The sequence below is a fragment of the Pavona decussata genome, unplaced genomic scaffold (assembly GCF_977016875.1).
Source record: "Pavona decussata unplaced genomic scaffold, jaPavDecu1.1 SCAFFOLD_44, whole genome shotgun sequence".
NCBI classification, from domain to species: domain Eukaryota; kingdom Metazoa; phylum Cnidaria; class Anthozoa; order Scleractinia; family Agariciidae; genus Pavona; species Pavona decussata.
The window spans coordinates 1,248,577-1,265,304 of record NW_028145466.1 but is presented as its reverse complement, the minus strand read 5'-3'; the positions used below and the strand labels follow the sequence as shown (position 1 = coordinate 1,265,304).

Here is a 16,728-nt window from a genome sequence, read left to right as displayed (position 1 = left end):
GTGAACAAATTTTCTTTTGTTTTATGCACCAACATGGCGGCAATGCAAACCACCTATAGGTAGAAGCTGATCATAAAATTTGAAATGTGACAAGATCATAGAACTAATTACCAGGGGAGATTTAAACAAAGAGGGCTAGAATGACCATTAAATTGAGAGAAAGTGATAATAAGCACTGCTTTCTTTTGCAGTACAAATACTGATTTGAGAGTTGTTTCGTATGTGTTGCCCCAGATGATAATACCGTAAGTCAAAAAGGATAAATTAACGATAGTTTTACCAAAATACTTAATTCAACAAAATCCCTTAAGAACGGTGCCTACTAATACCGAAGTATTTTTGTACGGTTTATGACTATGCGGGAAAAGCAGATCTTAGCAAGGGCTATTGAAATCCAAAAAGAAAATTGGGGGTAACTACGCATTTTTCAGAGAAAATTAAGCAACAATATTACTAAAAAACGCTAAAATATAAAGCAATGTATGGGATTTTTTCCTAAATTGAACCTTAATTATCTCTGAAAAATGCATGGCTACCCCCATTTTTCTTTTGAGATACCAAGAGCATTTGGTAAGTTCTGCTTTCTCCGCATAGATTTAAACCGCGCAAAAATATCCCTGTATTCGTAGGCACCACCCATAGGAAACCCGAGTATCTCGAGATGCGCAGAACGTATGCGCAGTGACAATAGTAGGCACCGTCCTTAAATACCTTTAAATGCCAATACTTCTTTTGATTTTTTAGCTATAAATTCCCTCCTTTTTAGAGTTGCTTAAAAGGAATATGTTTATCAAAAATAGTAGAAATCTTATAGTATAACGAGCTTAATATGGTTGAAGGATCCTGATCTGACAAGAGGACAGTTTGTCTATTGACTGATTGAAATTCATATGACAGGTCCTGTGGATTAAATCTTGAATAATCTCTTCTATACAACTTGACATTATTGGAGAGAGATGACAATTTATCAAAGATACGAACATTAGGCAAATGATCTATGGTCATAACTGATACTACCACTGATCGTGAAATGTTCTAATGAGTTAAAAAAAATATCATCAATTAGTGTTTTCCAGTAATCTTTTAATCTTGTAGCTTGCCATATCCGAGGCTGACAACAAAATGAACTAATACCATTTAGAAAATCATCAGTTAGTTGATGAGTTTCAATTTTGAGAAGATAGAGGTTAAAATCCCCTAATATTGCACAATACTTATTTCCTCGATCTATCTTCTCTGCAGTAGAGCTCAAATACTCCAAAAAGCTGTCTAAATTGCCATTAGAATGCCTGTATATAATGCCACAAAGTATATTTGAGCTATAGCTATTATGTATTTAAATCCAGACAGGTTCATAATCGGCAGTGGTGGTTGAAAGTTGTGATAGGGCAGTAAAATTCAAGTGATAACACCCCCAGCATTTGAGAAAGAAGGTTGTGAGAAAAAAAGAGTATCCAGGCAGTAATGACCATTAATACTGTCGTCAAAATTTATGAGTGTCTTAAACTTGGCCAAATCCTATAATTAAGGCACTGATCTTTCACGAGACAATTTGAAACAACTGGACGAGACAACGCTTAGCGTGCATCAGATTAGCCTAAGATTAAAAGTAAACCTAAGGTTAGCATCTGGGTTGGAGTAAAGGTAACTTCAGTTTTTTACTTTCATGGAAGCGGTGATAAGAAAACGTCTGCAACATTATTGTTCATCCACTTTGGCCATCGGTATTGTCAACTGCAGTCAGGGACAGGAGGCGAAAATTTGAATCATTTATTGTTCACCCAGTCAGGAGTACCCAACCAGAACATTAAAATAAAAAACTTAAGATGTTGACTTTTGTGTTCCCAGATGGTTAAGTGGCCTTTTAAAGGCATATTTTCGTAATCTAATACAGTATGATCTGTTTGAATAGTTTTGTTGAAAATTTCTCAGAAAGGTTTAGGAAACGGAATCTTATTTGCTGATTTTACGAGCTGCTCTTAACTTCACAAAAATGCTGGCTCAGTAATATGACTTCTCAGTTTTTACCCCTCCAAAAACGAAAGGAATTATTTTTAGCATAGTTTTCCCCTGTAACCAAAATTTTGAGCTGATATATCGCCGAGGAAAACCTTCGATTTTCTTTTAAAAGTTACTCTAAACTTCTAAGGCGTTTAGAGCCTTCGAACTGAAATCAAGCGAAAACGAAACACCTATACAGCTATGTTCCCCTACTTTTTATTTTCGAACACTAATTCAAAGTTCACAATTGTACCCAGTCCCCAAAAGGTTTTGGCCACAGGACTCCCCATTTAATGCGCTGATTAATTCAGTCAGACCCACAATATCCGCGTTCGCCCTCCACAAAGGGGCAGGGAGCAGATAATTTGAACCGGATTTTTCCTCTGCAATGGCTGGTGAAAGTTGAGGGGTTTTCGTGGTCAGAATTTTGCCTTTGTGAAGGAATTGCTCACTGCAAAGGGGCTTCAAACGAGTTTTTGAAGGTGTCATTGACACATCTTTGGCTTTATTAAGAATGAACAGCTGCTGACTGAAGCTGAAAATTCGTTCTCGAGAAGAGGCATATGAGTACTCTTTAAATGTAGGGCATTTGAATGAATTTCTGGCCCCGGAGGGTGGGGATTTGAACAAGTCAATTTTAAAATGTTCTGCAGATGCGTGGGGAGACGTCGAAGGTAATAAGTGATCGGCGGATGATACACTTGTAAGCAGAATTAATGGCCAGTTTTTAGTGCAGAATAGGGAGCATTATTGAACATTGCCTCAGTAAGAAATGTGGTCCACTAACACTAGGTTTAATTTCTTTCTTCTTTGCCTCATGTGAACCACATTTCCTTACTTTTAGGCAATGCTCAGTAGGAATTAAGCGGTTTCATTCCAGCACTTACATTTACTGTGCAGACTGCCGCAGTAAATTCTTTGGTTTCTCAGTGTCGGTAAAATAATAAAGAGAGGCCAAACACAGCTCCTATTGGTCAAGATGGGAAGAATATGACCTTCAAAGCTAATTTGCTCTTACGAGTACGTCTTTCAAAGATCTACCTTTTCTGTACGAAAGTAGGGAAGGGTCTTTGTAGATCTCTCTTAGCAGAGGCTGATCATGATTTTCTATCAAGTGTCATTTACTCATCTGAATGGTTTTTAGGTAAAGCACGGAAGGGCAATATTCTGTAAAAAACGGCAAAATGTTTTTGCGCGTTTTTTGTTTGTTTTGTAGGGCCGACATTCTTTCACTGAAATTGACTCCTGAGAGAGTTTTATCTATAGCCAGGGTTGTGTGGTACAAAATTTAGTCTAAATTTCATGCATTCTTTTTGTCAAAACCGTTATAAAAGTTGCTGCACAGCTGCATAAAACCTGCATAAAACATTTTTGCTTTTGAACTTTCCGTTGAAACTCTATTCAGTGAAACCAATTCTGTTCACATTCCGCCTGGAAAACAATGCCCCTTTTTGCCATGAACAGTCCAGCCTAGCCTGCGATTCGGAAATAGTTTATAGCCCATGCCAAATGCAAACAAAGAGTAATGAAAGGTAAGGTCCTGCCTTATAATAATGTCTGTTATTTTACTAGAAAGAAGTAATGCTGAGACAAATTCTGGCACGCAAACAGTCTTTAATCTATTGTTACCTTTACGTACAACATGTAAACAGTTAAGCTGGTAAATCCTCAACTGAGTGAGTCTTGCACGCATCATCCTTACTTCTAGCGGTTTAACAATACTCCTAAAAAAATTTGGCTACGAATCGATTCTTTTAGCACACCAGGTTAAGCAACATGGATTAGTTAACTATAGCAACCGTTTTGTCCCAACTAAGTGATCACTACTGTTATGGAAATGCTCCTAGTTATGATCGCTCTTACTGCCATCAGTAGAAAACAACTTACACTTGTGTGGTGCTCCCTTACGCTACATTTTAATCGAAAAACTTGGTCACGGCTCGAAGAGCATGCGCTGTTCTTACGTGAATGGCAAATGATGAGTTAGGTCTGAATCCCATTGGGCAGCCATCGTGGAATAAGATATGGATAGGTCAGGTCACCCATCTCCTTCCGGTTTTTATTTTTTTCTTGCATGAGTGGCTGTACAACATTCATGAGGTAACTATAGTAACCGTTGATGAGCCAGACCGCCTTGAAGTCGTAGAGTTCGTTTCCGTAGTCAAGCAAGGTGTCAAAACGGTATAACGCCAGGCTGTTGCTGAAACTCGCCTCGATCTGTAAAAATTAAAATGCCAAACCATTCAGTATATTTATATTTACATTAACTGCCAATAGAGGAGGCCAAATTGATAAGAATTAAGATATAAACATTTGATTGAGAAAAATAACAATTTTGCAGTTGAGAAAACATCGTCCAACCTCGTCCCCAAACTCTCTCCTCCTCCCTTGTTGCTATTGGGGCGAAAAAAGGAGAGAGCCTGGGAGCGAGGTTGACCAGCCCTAAGACAAGGTGCCACGCGGTAACTTCATCGGAATGTCCACACAGTAGGACTTCAACCACAAATAAACAGAACTAAAACGACATCATATGAATCAGAAGTTGACACTGGAAGAACAAGTTTCAAACGGAATACGAGCAGTTAGCCAAATAATAACTTATCGTTCTTATGGAACCAGCTGGTATCAAATGCTTCTTCCTGATCATATCCATCCCTCAGATAAACAGTGACTTCATACTTACAGAAGAAGTGTTCCTGTTTGGGAGACGTAACACAGAGAATTCCCCATCTTCCAATCTGGTGTCATTGTACAGCTTGGTTGGCAGGTTGGGCGCGTACTCGGCATAGTCTGATAAGGGGTAGTTGACTGCGGCGTGTTGAATGCTCACTTGTGAGATGATGCGGGTCACAATATCACAGAGTTCGTCTTTTGTATGAATTTTTGGTGGTAATCCTTGAATCTGGTAAAGTTAAGAGTGTTTAAGTTATTCGGCCGTCCAACAATAACAACAGCAATATATTTCTTCACAGAAACTAAGGCACATATTTAATTTGCCCAGTGAAGAAGACTATGGGCTAATACATCTTACTACTTCCTAAGTATTATGTTTTCGTCCAATTTTTGTTTTTTGTAGTCAAATAGCCACTGACTGTCACATTTTTGTTTCACAAATTAAGTGAAACCATTCTAGAACTTAGCCAAAATTTTCCATAACAACATACAAAAAAAACGGCAGTTAAGCAAACTCAGCCAGTCAACGCAAATGTAGATGGTTCGGCGATACCAAGACAGCAGTGCAGTCGGTTAAATGTTAATGTGCGTGGGTCATCCCCTAACTAAATTTGACTAACAAAGCTATAGTTTTGGAACAAACAGAATATAACAACAGCGCTGGTGCAATGAGTGATCGTGTGACTCTTTACTTACCTGCCCGATGCGACCGTGGAACAACAATGATCCATCAACAGACAACTCATTGAGGTAGTTCTGAAATTCCTGGTCATTCTTTACGTCTTCATTGTCGTAATAATACCTACAATAACAAGTATACAATAGAATATATGATATGATATGATATGATATGATATGATATGATATGATATGATATGATATGATATGATATGATATGATATGATATGATATGATATGATATGATATGATATGATATGATATGATTTGATATGATACGATACGATACGACACGATACGACGCGATACGATACGATGCGATGTGATGTGATGTGATGTTATGTGATGTGATATGATATGATATGATAACAAAAGTAAACGAAAGCAAGAAATGATTCAAATTTCCAGTGGAAAAGATGGATTCATTTGATTTCCACTCATTCATACTTACAAGTCAACATAATCCTTCACCATATGTTCAATCACTTCCAAGATTTGCTCGCCATCATCTCGGTAAGGAAAGTATGGGAGAAGATCCTTGTCATCAACTCCGCGTTTCTGTTGAACCAAAAACATCAAAGTTAGCACTAGTGACCGGACAACAACAAGATGTGCAAAGTCCTTCCACCTTGTGAATCTGTAGTTGGAAGCAAAATGGCGACGATGTTTGTTCTTTTCTGGAAGCTGCTGTTAGCCTGCTTCATAAATTATGGAGCAACGAAGATCCTTTTATATAAGAGGGGTATGGACACTAGTATGAACTGGGGTCTATTTTGAAAATCAACAAAATATATCGAAACGTTTGAGTACAGATGTTTTGTTGCCATTACCTTCGTTTTCAGAGCGATCATGACGGCTTTCAAATTATTCTGTTCAATGAAGCCAAAACAACGTGAAGCCTTGCAAGCTCGATAAATAGGAAAATGAGATGTCGTTTAATCAGCATCGAGACGTATATATAACGGTCTTCCAGTCTGAACACTAGTAAAAATGGCACCACTTTTTACCAACAGTCATTTGCCTTTACTTTGGTCACCAAGTCACAAAAATAGTACTTAAGTGTATGGAAACCTGACACAACAGCGCACCTTTAATTCGCCTCTAAAATCTGTCACGTCCCATGTGGATAATGGATAGGCATCTGTAAGGAGTTGCTCTGTGCCTACATTTCCAAATGCAAACAGCTGATCCATATATGCTCCTTCGCTAATAAGCGCTGGAGTTCCAATCGTGTTTGGGACGGTAACGTCTCTGCAATGATACTTGAGTATTTGGTGCAATGGATGCTGGACGGACAGTGTTCGTCGGAATAAAACACAGAATGGTTCCATCAGGAAGTGAACCTTGAAAAGGATGGCGGGAAAGTAAACAATATACTTTATTTCTTGTAGATCGAGGATTGAACCGTATATACGAGCCTTATGTTAGACATTAATACATTGCATTATTAAATTGAAAACCAACAGGTGTGCGAGTTTTCAAATTATCGCGTGCAGCAAAATTTAAAATTTTTACTCCAAAAACAACTTTTCTTCTAGCCTGAGCTGGCTCGGAGATCAATTCAAACAGAGTTTTACTTTCTCTTCTTTCTCTTAGCAAGGCAGAATACTTTGATTGAGGTCTACCAAAACACGACTTTAGCCGACCCTGTTAAAGGGAGTAAATCACGTGTTATTGGTAACCGCTGTAACCTTTTGAACTGACTTATAACTTAAAAGGTAAATTGTACCTTGCTAGCAAACATTGAACTGCATTTGAATCTAAAACTTACATTTAACTAGTTTGGTCTTCTTGTTGATGTGATTAATAAAATACATGTCTTGCTCGACTTTGCAGTTCTTGTTTACCCTAACTTGGACCCCATTAGAACTCCAATTCTTAATTTAAACGGTCTTTGAATTATATCACTTTCCGAGTTTTAATTCAGGGACGCCAGCTTGCTATTTGGTGTCTGGTCGTGTGGACATATTTCGGTTTCGCGTTACTATTATTCTCGTCCAGAACACCACAGTTCTCGCGGTTCACAATGCAAAATATGTCTACAATTTAGATATATCCCTCCAAACAATGGAGCTTGTAGTTAGTTGAGATTTAACTGGGATTTAGTTGGGATTCATCTGTAGAATAGCAGTTGTTGTGACAAGCGGTAAAATTTGTTGAAGAAGAAAACTGAGAAGTGTAACTGAAGGTTGCCTCAATTCCTTGGTAGCAAATCACAGGAAGGAGTCTGGTCATCCCCATTACAAACTAAATTTTTGGTGGTGTTCAAGAATACCTTAGCGAGGTGCTCCACAATTTGTGCATATCCGAGGTCTGAGACTTGAACATTCAGTTTGGCCAACATCCAGTGGTCGCCATCATCTGGAGTGTACACAGGGGAATCTAAAGAGAAATAAATAAGAATTTTAGGTTACAAACTTGGATGACTCTTTGAAACTAAAAGTATTTCCATTAAGGAACATAAAAAAATGACAAAATTACCAGTTCCAAATTAGAAAGAGTTGAAGAAATGTATAGTGATCTGTTTATTTTTTCATATTTTACAGAGATAACGGCATTGTGAACCTCCTTAATTGTAGTAAGAAAATCGTACATGATGAAGCAAAGAAGATTTTGGGCAACTCTGCTCTGCCCACTTTAAGTTTTGTCCTGCCTTCCTTTGCTTCGTTTCGTTTCTTTCTGTTAAGCCGTTCTGCTGGCGTTTCAACTTTTTTACCTCTCTGGAAAATTGAGAAACAGCAGGTGGGTAGGCCAACAGTTAAAGGTGATCTCAGCTTATACCTTCATCAGCAACACAGTTAATGAATGATTTGCTACCACAAACAATGTTTTTTACAAGATAACTAAATGTGTACTGGAATGAATTCTCAAAGATACTGAACCTGGGGTGTAGTCCATTTGAATGGCCACAGGAACCAGATCGTTGCGTTTTGTCAGGAATTCTTCCGCAGATACAAACAGAGCGATGGGAGAGAGAGTGTCCCACATTTTTCGTCGAGGATCGTTATCTGTAATGTCCTCTTCTGTGGGAAGGTCGTCACACAACTCATAACGAAGAGCATAAACGCGGCCCTGGTTTATTGCCTGAAAATCAACCAAACAAACGATTGGCGACTTCTCCAATAACACCACGGCGCTTTCTTCTAACAAATTATTTCTTTAACGAGAAAAGTATTTCCTCAATTGTTACCTAATGTTGCATTTGTGAATCAAATGTGATTCACAAATGTGAATCGGGTGAATAGTGATAGATGTATTTTTCATTCAGTGACACAGGCATACTCGGAAAAGGGAAATCAGAGTTCTCCCAACAGCAGTCGAACCTAAAACCTTCTGATTACAAGTTCGGATGTTCTGCTACTGAGGTACAGGGGACTCGTGGGAGCTAGGTCATTCTTTTTCCGAATATCTCTACACTTATCCGTACGATCATGCATTATTTACGTACTTATGACATACCTCCTTGGTTTAAACCGTTGAAAGAAGAAAAGCAACGTACCTCTTCCAATGTGTCGTCAGTTTTCAAGGCCTCTTTTACAGCAGCTTCCCAGTTAAATTCAGGATTCAGTGTTTCCTTTAGTTTGTCCCAATCCAATCCTATTGGTCCTGGATGAAATATGAAAACAAAAAAAAGCTCGCCTTAGATCAATACATTACTTTTCGTTACTGCACTCTGACTGTCATTGCTTAAACAGCTGTTCCTAGAATTCTTTGGCTACAACTTTAACTATCAATTGCTTTTGTGGTCTATATACGGCAAGTGTATTTACAGCGGATCGAGTGGATTAAGCCTGTGGAAGCCAGTGACTCAAAATTTAGATCCCTAATGCACTGAACGCTCGTGAGCGACCACCAGTCACGTTAACGACCACGAAGGTTGTAATTGGCGTTTCATGTTTTTGTTTTTTTAAGTGCCAGGTGAAACTACACGCGTTACTGTATGTAATTGAAGGATCGCCTACCATTCATGTTATGGAAAGTGACTCGTTTCAGGGACATAGGGTTGACTCCTGCCAGGCGTTGTTGAGTGAAGAACTTGTCACTGATCCAGTCTTGTTTGTCGTCAATGAAGGGCTCGTATTGGGAAGGTCTAGTGGCATATTCCTACAAGCAATTAAACAACAAGGTCAGTTGGCATCGTGTAAAGATTAAGGCCAGTTTTCTAAATGCCTATAGCTACATACTCCAAAGTAAGATTCGTGAAAAGATATTCAGATAATAGCGATAAGCATGAAGTGTAACTGCGAGGACATTTATTATTGTATTTTTTTGTCAAAATCGTGATCAAGGAAACAAAAAAATCTCCAATCGGTGTATAATGTAGTGTTTGTTTTATTTTCATATGTTTTAGGTTGATTGACATATGTAACCTAAAAAAGACAAACTGGCTTGAGAATTTATACCAGAAAAAAATCGAACTACTGTGTTCTTAGAATGTACGTGCTTTTCATTCTATCGAAGTACCTATGAGCTAAATGAAGGTCTTGTACTTCGCCAAGAAAACATTCCTCAAGGTATCTGAATAATATCTTCATTAACAACTGTAAATTATGTCTTCTTTTTTATTATTTCACACATCAGTGTTTTTTCAAGAAAAATGCAATTTTAAATATCAATCTGATAAGAGTACAAAAACATGCTTACCCCTCCTAACTTTGCAGCCATCTCGAAATACTTTGACATAATCCGGTAGTTATAGTTGCGCTTGATTTCCTTTTCAGTGACACTATTAACTAAACGGTTGTAGACGGAATGGGTTAAATCGCTTACAAGTACTGTTTGTAGGTACCCCTCGAAGTAAAATCTTGTGAAGGGATCTACGAAGCGATTCGCTATGAACTTCCAGAGGCTCGACACATCCAGCAGGGCGAATCCATAGGGAGTAGTTTTCACATTCCATTTCTTTTTCTTTTGGCTGAGTTCCGTTACTCTCTTGGCTTTGCACAGCACAGTAGATTTCTGAGGAAGGGACACTTCACATTCGCGGGTTGAGACAAACCTTTAAACAAAGACACCATGCATTGCTTATCACTACTGAGGTATTACATACACACTTGTAGGCTTAGAAATACCCTACCCAAGTTGCAAATATATACCAAAAAAAGTCCTGAGCTCGATGGAAATTGAAAGGCAAATTGCAAAAGATAGCTATACTTTAAACGCCTTTCAAAAGATTGAAGATTGAAGAGCACCCCTCAAGAAATCAATACAGCTACCGAGCATGGAAATAGATGCTGCACCTGCCGACCTCTTTTTGTACTGTTTGTAGTGTTTGTGCTTTTTCGACTACTTTGCAACGAATATATGACCATGATACGTAATTACCGCAATTGTAAATTAATACCGTTAGTTTTATAAGTAGTGTAGACATTGTAAGTACCGTTAGTATTGTTAGTATAGTAAGTATTGTTAACTGTAAGTATATATAGTAAGTACTGTTAGTATTGTAGGTATTGTAATTATCGTAAGTAGTGATTAGTATTGTAAATATTGTGTCATGTAAGGCAGATAAAATTGTTAAAAAAAACTTTAAACTACGTAAATTGTTTTTATGATATGCAGGCCCCTTGAAAAAAGGAGGTCTAACGAGGAATTAACCTTGTTCAGCTAAACTGGGTCAAAAACACATTCAATTAGCCTATTTAATAATTCTAGAACATCGAGAGAAAGAAATCAAGTGAATTCTTCATGGTCTGTTCAAGTGCACTTCGGAAAGGAACGTGTAAGAACTTAAAATGTTAGTTGCAATCCATTCACTCCAATCCATCTTTGGGCAGAGATCCCCGTTGACAGTTTTTGTAAACTGGGGTAAAATTTATAAAAAAAAATAGGGCCATTGTTTTCTGGTTTCTTTTAACAGAAAAATTAACACTTTGTTTTTTTTTTTTTTTAATGACACCAAATCCCCTTGGCACTTTCCCTTTGGCGTTGGCTCTTACCAGTTAAAACAAAAGACCCATGGCATGTCCGATGTACCAAAAGAAGTACAATATACTTTTCTTTTGGAGAAATAGAGAAGGTTAAATCTCAATCCCTTAAAGAAAACAAGCTGAAAATAGACGTTTGTCCAGAAACAATTGGGTTGCTTATTTTAAACGAGCGACCACACGACTGATCTATCCCGGGACATAATGTCCTAGCCATTTATAAGGGAAACTATATAGAAGCCGATACTTGACCTATAATTGACTAAGTCCTTTCCGATTTCTTAAACATAACACCAGTTAAACCTTTTGTATGTTCTGAATGGCTGAGAGATAAGATTGCCATTGCAAGGAACAACGTTTAGTGATAGAAATCTTGCACAGTGATACTTACAGTTCAGCCGCTTTTAAAAGCTTCTTGTTGATGGTGACATTCAGCAGCTTTGACGAGGGCCACAAAATAGGCATTCTGTCCGAGCTAGAAATAAATGAAAGAGTTTGTTCAGAGGTTAAATATTCAGGTTAAAAAATGAGTCGCCAAACTGGACACTTGAAGTCGAATTCTAAAACAAAACGTGAAGATACAGAGAATATCAGACTGGGAGGAACGTATTATTCTGCCTCCATACAGATAAAGGAAAAATTGCAAAGTTTGTCCCCCTTCGATAAGAATCGACCTTCCGTTTATTTTGGACCAAAAATTAGGGTAGCTCACAACAGTCCTCAGCACTTCCGTACAGCTATAATTTGATGGATCATTATTACCACTCTCATCAGTTGACACTACAGTAATGGTATGAAACAAATGGATAAACATTGTTTAGCAAGTTATGGTCATTGTTTCGACTTTTATAGGTTACCATAGCACAATAGTTTCTGTAATAAGCTAGCCAAGACAATAGTGTCTTTCGAAACTATAACTATGATCCCTTATAAAGCAATTGTAATTACTCCACGTTTTACGATAATATGTGAGAAGAGGTTGCTAATAAGTGAAAAGGAAATAAAATAAACCATACCTCAAAGCCACAGCAAAGCCTGCCATTAAGGTGATCATTGCAACCAACATCTTCACGTCCATGACTGACGCTGCAAACTGCTGACTTTCAGGCACGAGCTCAGGGTTTCCGCTGTTTTTGTTCAGTCTTTGAACCTATCGTTGAGATAATTTTCATAAAACAATTCTTGTCATAAGTGCAAATAAAGCAAGTCACAAATCGCCACTATTAAACCTATATTTATCAAACGCCGAAAATAAATGATACAGCCAACAAAAACCTTATAAAACTGACACGAAAACGGGACGCGCTCTTTAGTTAATTTATGTGTTAAACTCATCCTGTCTAAATTGTATTTCGCATATTTATGCCATTCCGCACCTCATGAAATTTGTGGAATGGCATAATTATGCAGAATGATTTAATGTACAAAAAGAACGTGACAACGTGTTGTTTTATCCGGACCATAGTCAGTGGGAGAGAGCAAAAACACCCTGCTAATATTTTACGGTTGGTTTCCCAAATTAATTCCCGATCAATTGCGACTCGCCTTTCTAGACTTAGTTTGCCAGCAGATTTGATTTAAAGGAATAAATTGTTTTCTGCCTGTTTTCCTAACATTTGCCAATCACGTTTGGTGAAACAGTGTTTGTATCGGGAGGCCATCGGCTGATCTGTTCATGCTCCCGGGCAAACTTGCTTTTCTTAAAAATTAAAATAGATCGCTTCGAGGACTTATATTTTACTTTTTAGACATCAAATTACCAAGGGGCAAGTATCATTAAACGAAATATATGAAATACAGCAGTTATAAACTATCTATCAATGAACTAAACAACGAAACGTAGATTTAGTGGTATGAGCTCGAGAGTTTGAACAGCCTGAGTGAAGTGGTGAGGGCCACGTAGAACTCACAGGTTTCAATCCGACAATTTATTAGCTCGAACCAAGGGGTTTAGTAAAATACCCAACAGAAAAAGTAACAGGAAAACAACTAAGAACGACTATAAAAAGAATAAACGCAAAATGACAACTGAAACCAAAAAACAGGACGACTGAAAAACACTTACCAATTGCTGGATTTAGGTGGGCGAGTGATAAAATGAAAATGTAGGAAATGTTATATACGACTGAATTTACATATGGTGCAAAAATTGTTCAGGATGGAATGAAGGTGCAGGACACAATAAACACGGATAAAGATACGGAAAATAAAAACTAGATCGGAAAAGTGTTAATTAACAAAAACCGCAACATCCTGGGGGGCTTCGCTGAAGTATCAAAGATGAGGTCAAATATAATAACATTTTTGACAACACATTTGATGCGCATCAAATATGTGACGCCTTTGCATATACCTTTGACTCGAATCAAAAGTGAGTTCAAATGTATCAACAACTTTGACCCTACCTTTGACGCGCGTCAAATTGAAATCAAACAACTTTGACTCCGCCTGTGAAGCGCATCAAAGGTGGATCAATTATATGATATCTTTGATTCGAAACAAATTTGACTCCACGGTGAATCAAATGCGGCCTTTGTAACCTGTGATTCGAATCAAAGGTAATCAAAGGGGGCCTTTGACAGTCTTTGACCACACATTTGATGTGCGCAAAGGCGTTTTTTCGTGCAGTGTTATGGTTCGAAAACATGCTTTAACAATGCGCAATGATTGTGACATGTCAAATGTGAGTAGCTATAACTGACAATACCAGAAGAAAAAAATACAGTCAGTCTATACAATTTTTTTTGTTTTTCTCTTGCAAATCGTCATTTTCGTATCCTGAAAGTTTACTTTCATTTGTTGCGTAGAGAAATCGAAATTTTAGAGAATAACGTAAAACCACGCATGGCGTCTGGTTTCGTTGACGCGTTCTGTGGTTAAGCTATTTCGTGACTAACCGTTTGCTGGTTTCATGAAGAGTGAAGCCATTGCTCAATTCTTTCATTTCAACAGAGCGCATTGAAGTGGAAATTGTAAGGAATAAAGCGTTTAAGCTTAAGGAAGCGTCGCTTGTGTATTGTAGCATAGCGTCGTTTGTCTAACATATTCAGGAAGACTGTAGGCAACGCCTATACCCGAAGCACTTGTGTTAAGCCGGCGGTCAATCGTTTGGAAAACGATGCTACCTAACGCACAATCACAACCAGCTAACTCAGTAAGCTTTGTTGTTGTCTATAAAGTCACATATCACACATAAACACGTAATTGTGGTCAAGTAACTCTTGAAAACCGTGCAGTAACCGCCATATTGGCATAGATTTAAACCGCGCAAAAATATCCCTGAATTCGTAGGCACCACCCATAGGAAACCCGAGTATCTCGAGATGCGCAGAACGTATGCGCAGTTACAATAGTAGGCACCGTCCTTAAATACCTTTAAATGCCAATACTTCTTTTGATTTTTTAGCTATAAATTCCCTCCTTTTTAGAGTTGCTTAAAAGGAATATGTTTATCAAAAATAGTACAAATCTTATAGTATAACGAGCTTAATATGGTTGAAGGATCCTGATCTGACGAGAGGACAGTTTGTCTATTGAATGATTGAAATTTATATGACAGGTCCTGTGGATTAAATCTTGAATAATCTCTTCTATACAACTTGACATTATTGGAGAGAGATGACTATTTATCAAAGATAAGAAAATTAGGCAAATGATCTATGATCATAACTGATACTACCACTGATCGTGAAATGTTCTAATGAGTTAAAAAAAATATTATCAATTAGTGTCTTCCAGTAATCTTTTAATCTTGTAGCTTGCCATATCTGAGGCTGAAAACAAAATGAACTAATACCATTTATAAAATCATCAGTTAATTGATTAGTTTCAATTTTGAGAAGATAGAGGTTAAAATCCCCTAATATTGCACAATACTTATTTCCTCGATCTATCTTCTCTGCAGTAGAGCTCAAATACTCCAAAAAGCTGTGTCAATTGCCATTAGAATGCCTGTATATAATGCCACAAAATATATTTGAGCTATAGCTATTATGAATTTTAATCCAGACAGGTTCATAATCGGCAGTGGTGGTTGAAAGTTGTGATAGGGCAGTAAGATTCAAGTGATTGTTGATGTAAAAACCAACACCCCCAGCATTTGTGAGAGAAGGTTGTGAGAAAAAAAAGAGTATCCAGGCAGTAATGACCATTAATACTGTCGTCAAAATTTATCAGTGTCTAAACCTTGGCCAAATCCTATAATTAAGGCACTGATCATTCACGAGACAATTTGAAACAACTGGACGAGACAAGGCCCAGCGTGCATCAGATTAGCCTAAGATTAAGAGTAAACCTAAGGTTAGCATCTGGATTGGAGTAAAGGTAACTTTAGTTTTTTGCTTTCATGGAAGCGGTGGCAAGCAAACGTCTGTAACATTATTATTCATCCACTTTGGCCATCAGTAATGTGAACTGCACTCAGGGACAGGAGGCGAAAATTTGAATCATTTATTGTTCACCCAGTCAGGAGTACCCAACCAGAACATTAAAGCAAAAAACTTAAGATGTTGACTCTTACATTCCCAGATGGTTTGGTGGCCTTTTAAAGGCATATTTTCGTAATCTAATACAGTATGATCTGTTCGAATAGTTTTCTTGAAAATTTCTCAGAAAGGTTTAGGAAATGGAGTCTTATTTGCTGATTTTACGAGCTGTTCATAACTTCACAAAAATGCTGGCTCAGTAATATGACTTCTCATTTTTTACCCCTCCAAAAACGAAAGGAATTATTTTTAGCATAGTTTTCCCCTGTAACCAAAATTTTGAGCTGATATATGGCCGAGGAAAACCTTCGATTTTCTTTTAAAAGTTACTCTAAACTTCTGAGGCGTTTAAAGCCTTCGAACTGAAATCAAGCGAAAACGAGTACGTCTTTCAAAGATCTACCTTTTCTGTACGAAAGTAGGGAAGGGTCTTTGTAGATCTCTCTAAGCAGAGGCTGATCATGATTTTCTATCAAGTGTCATTTACTCATATGAATGGTTTTTAGGTAAAGCACGGAAGGGCAATATTCGGTAAAAAAAAGGCAAAATGTTTTTGCGCGTTTTTTGTTTGTTTTGTAGGGCCGGCATTCTTTCACGAAGATGGACTCCTGAGAAAGTTTTATCTATAGCCAGGGTTGTATGGTACAAAATTTAGTCTAAATTTCATGCATTCTTTTTGTCAAAACCGTTATAAAAGTTGCTGCCTTGCTGCATAAAACCTGCATAAAACATTTTTGCTTTTGAACTTTCCGTTGAAACTCTATTCAGTGAAACCAATTCTGTTCACATTCCGCCTGGAAAACAATGCCCCTTCTTGCCATGAACAGTCCAGCCTAGCCTGCGATTCGGAAATAGTTTATAGCCCATGCCAAGTGCAAACAAAGAGTAATGACAGGTAAGGTCCTGCCTTATAATAATGTCTGTTATTTTACTGGAACAAGAAGTAATGCTGAGACAAATTCTGG

At 37.7% G+C, this 16,728-nt stretch overlaps 1 protein-coding gene across 1 annotated transcript; it reads right to left on the bottom strand.

Annotated features, from left to right (window-relative positions):
• Positions 1-3,603: 3,603 nt before the first annotated feature.
• LOC146482761 (polyunsaturated fatty acid 5-lipoxygenase-like) lies at positions 3,604-11,761 on the bottom strand. Its single transcript, XM_085106849.1, has 11 exons — positions 11,671-11,761; positions 9,997-10,351; positions 9,315-9,456; positions 8,852-8,958; positions 8,235-8,436; positions 7,628-7,734; positions 6,441-6,695; positions 5,804-5,910; positions 5,371-5,476; positions 4,685-4,903; positions 3,604-4,218 (listed from the first exon to the last, which is right to left on the bottom strand). Exons 1-11 carry the CDS (start codon positions 11,742-11,744, stop codon positions 3,985-3,987), a joined length of 1,908 nt encoding a protein of 635 aa, XP_084962975.1. The 5' UTR covers positions 11,745-11,761; the 3' UTR covers positions 3,604-3,984.
• Positions 11,762-16,728: the final 4,967 nt, after the last annotated feature.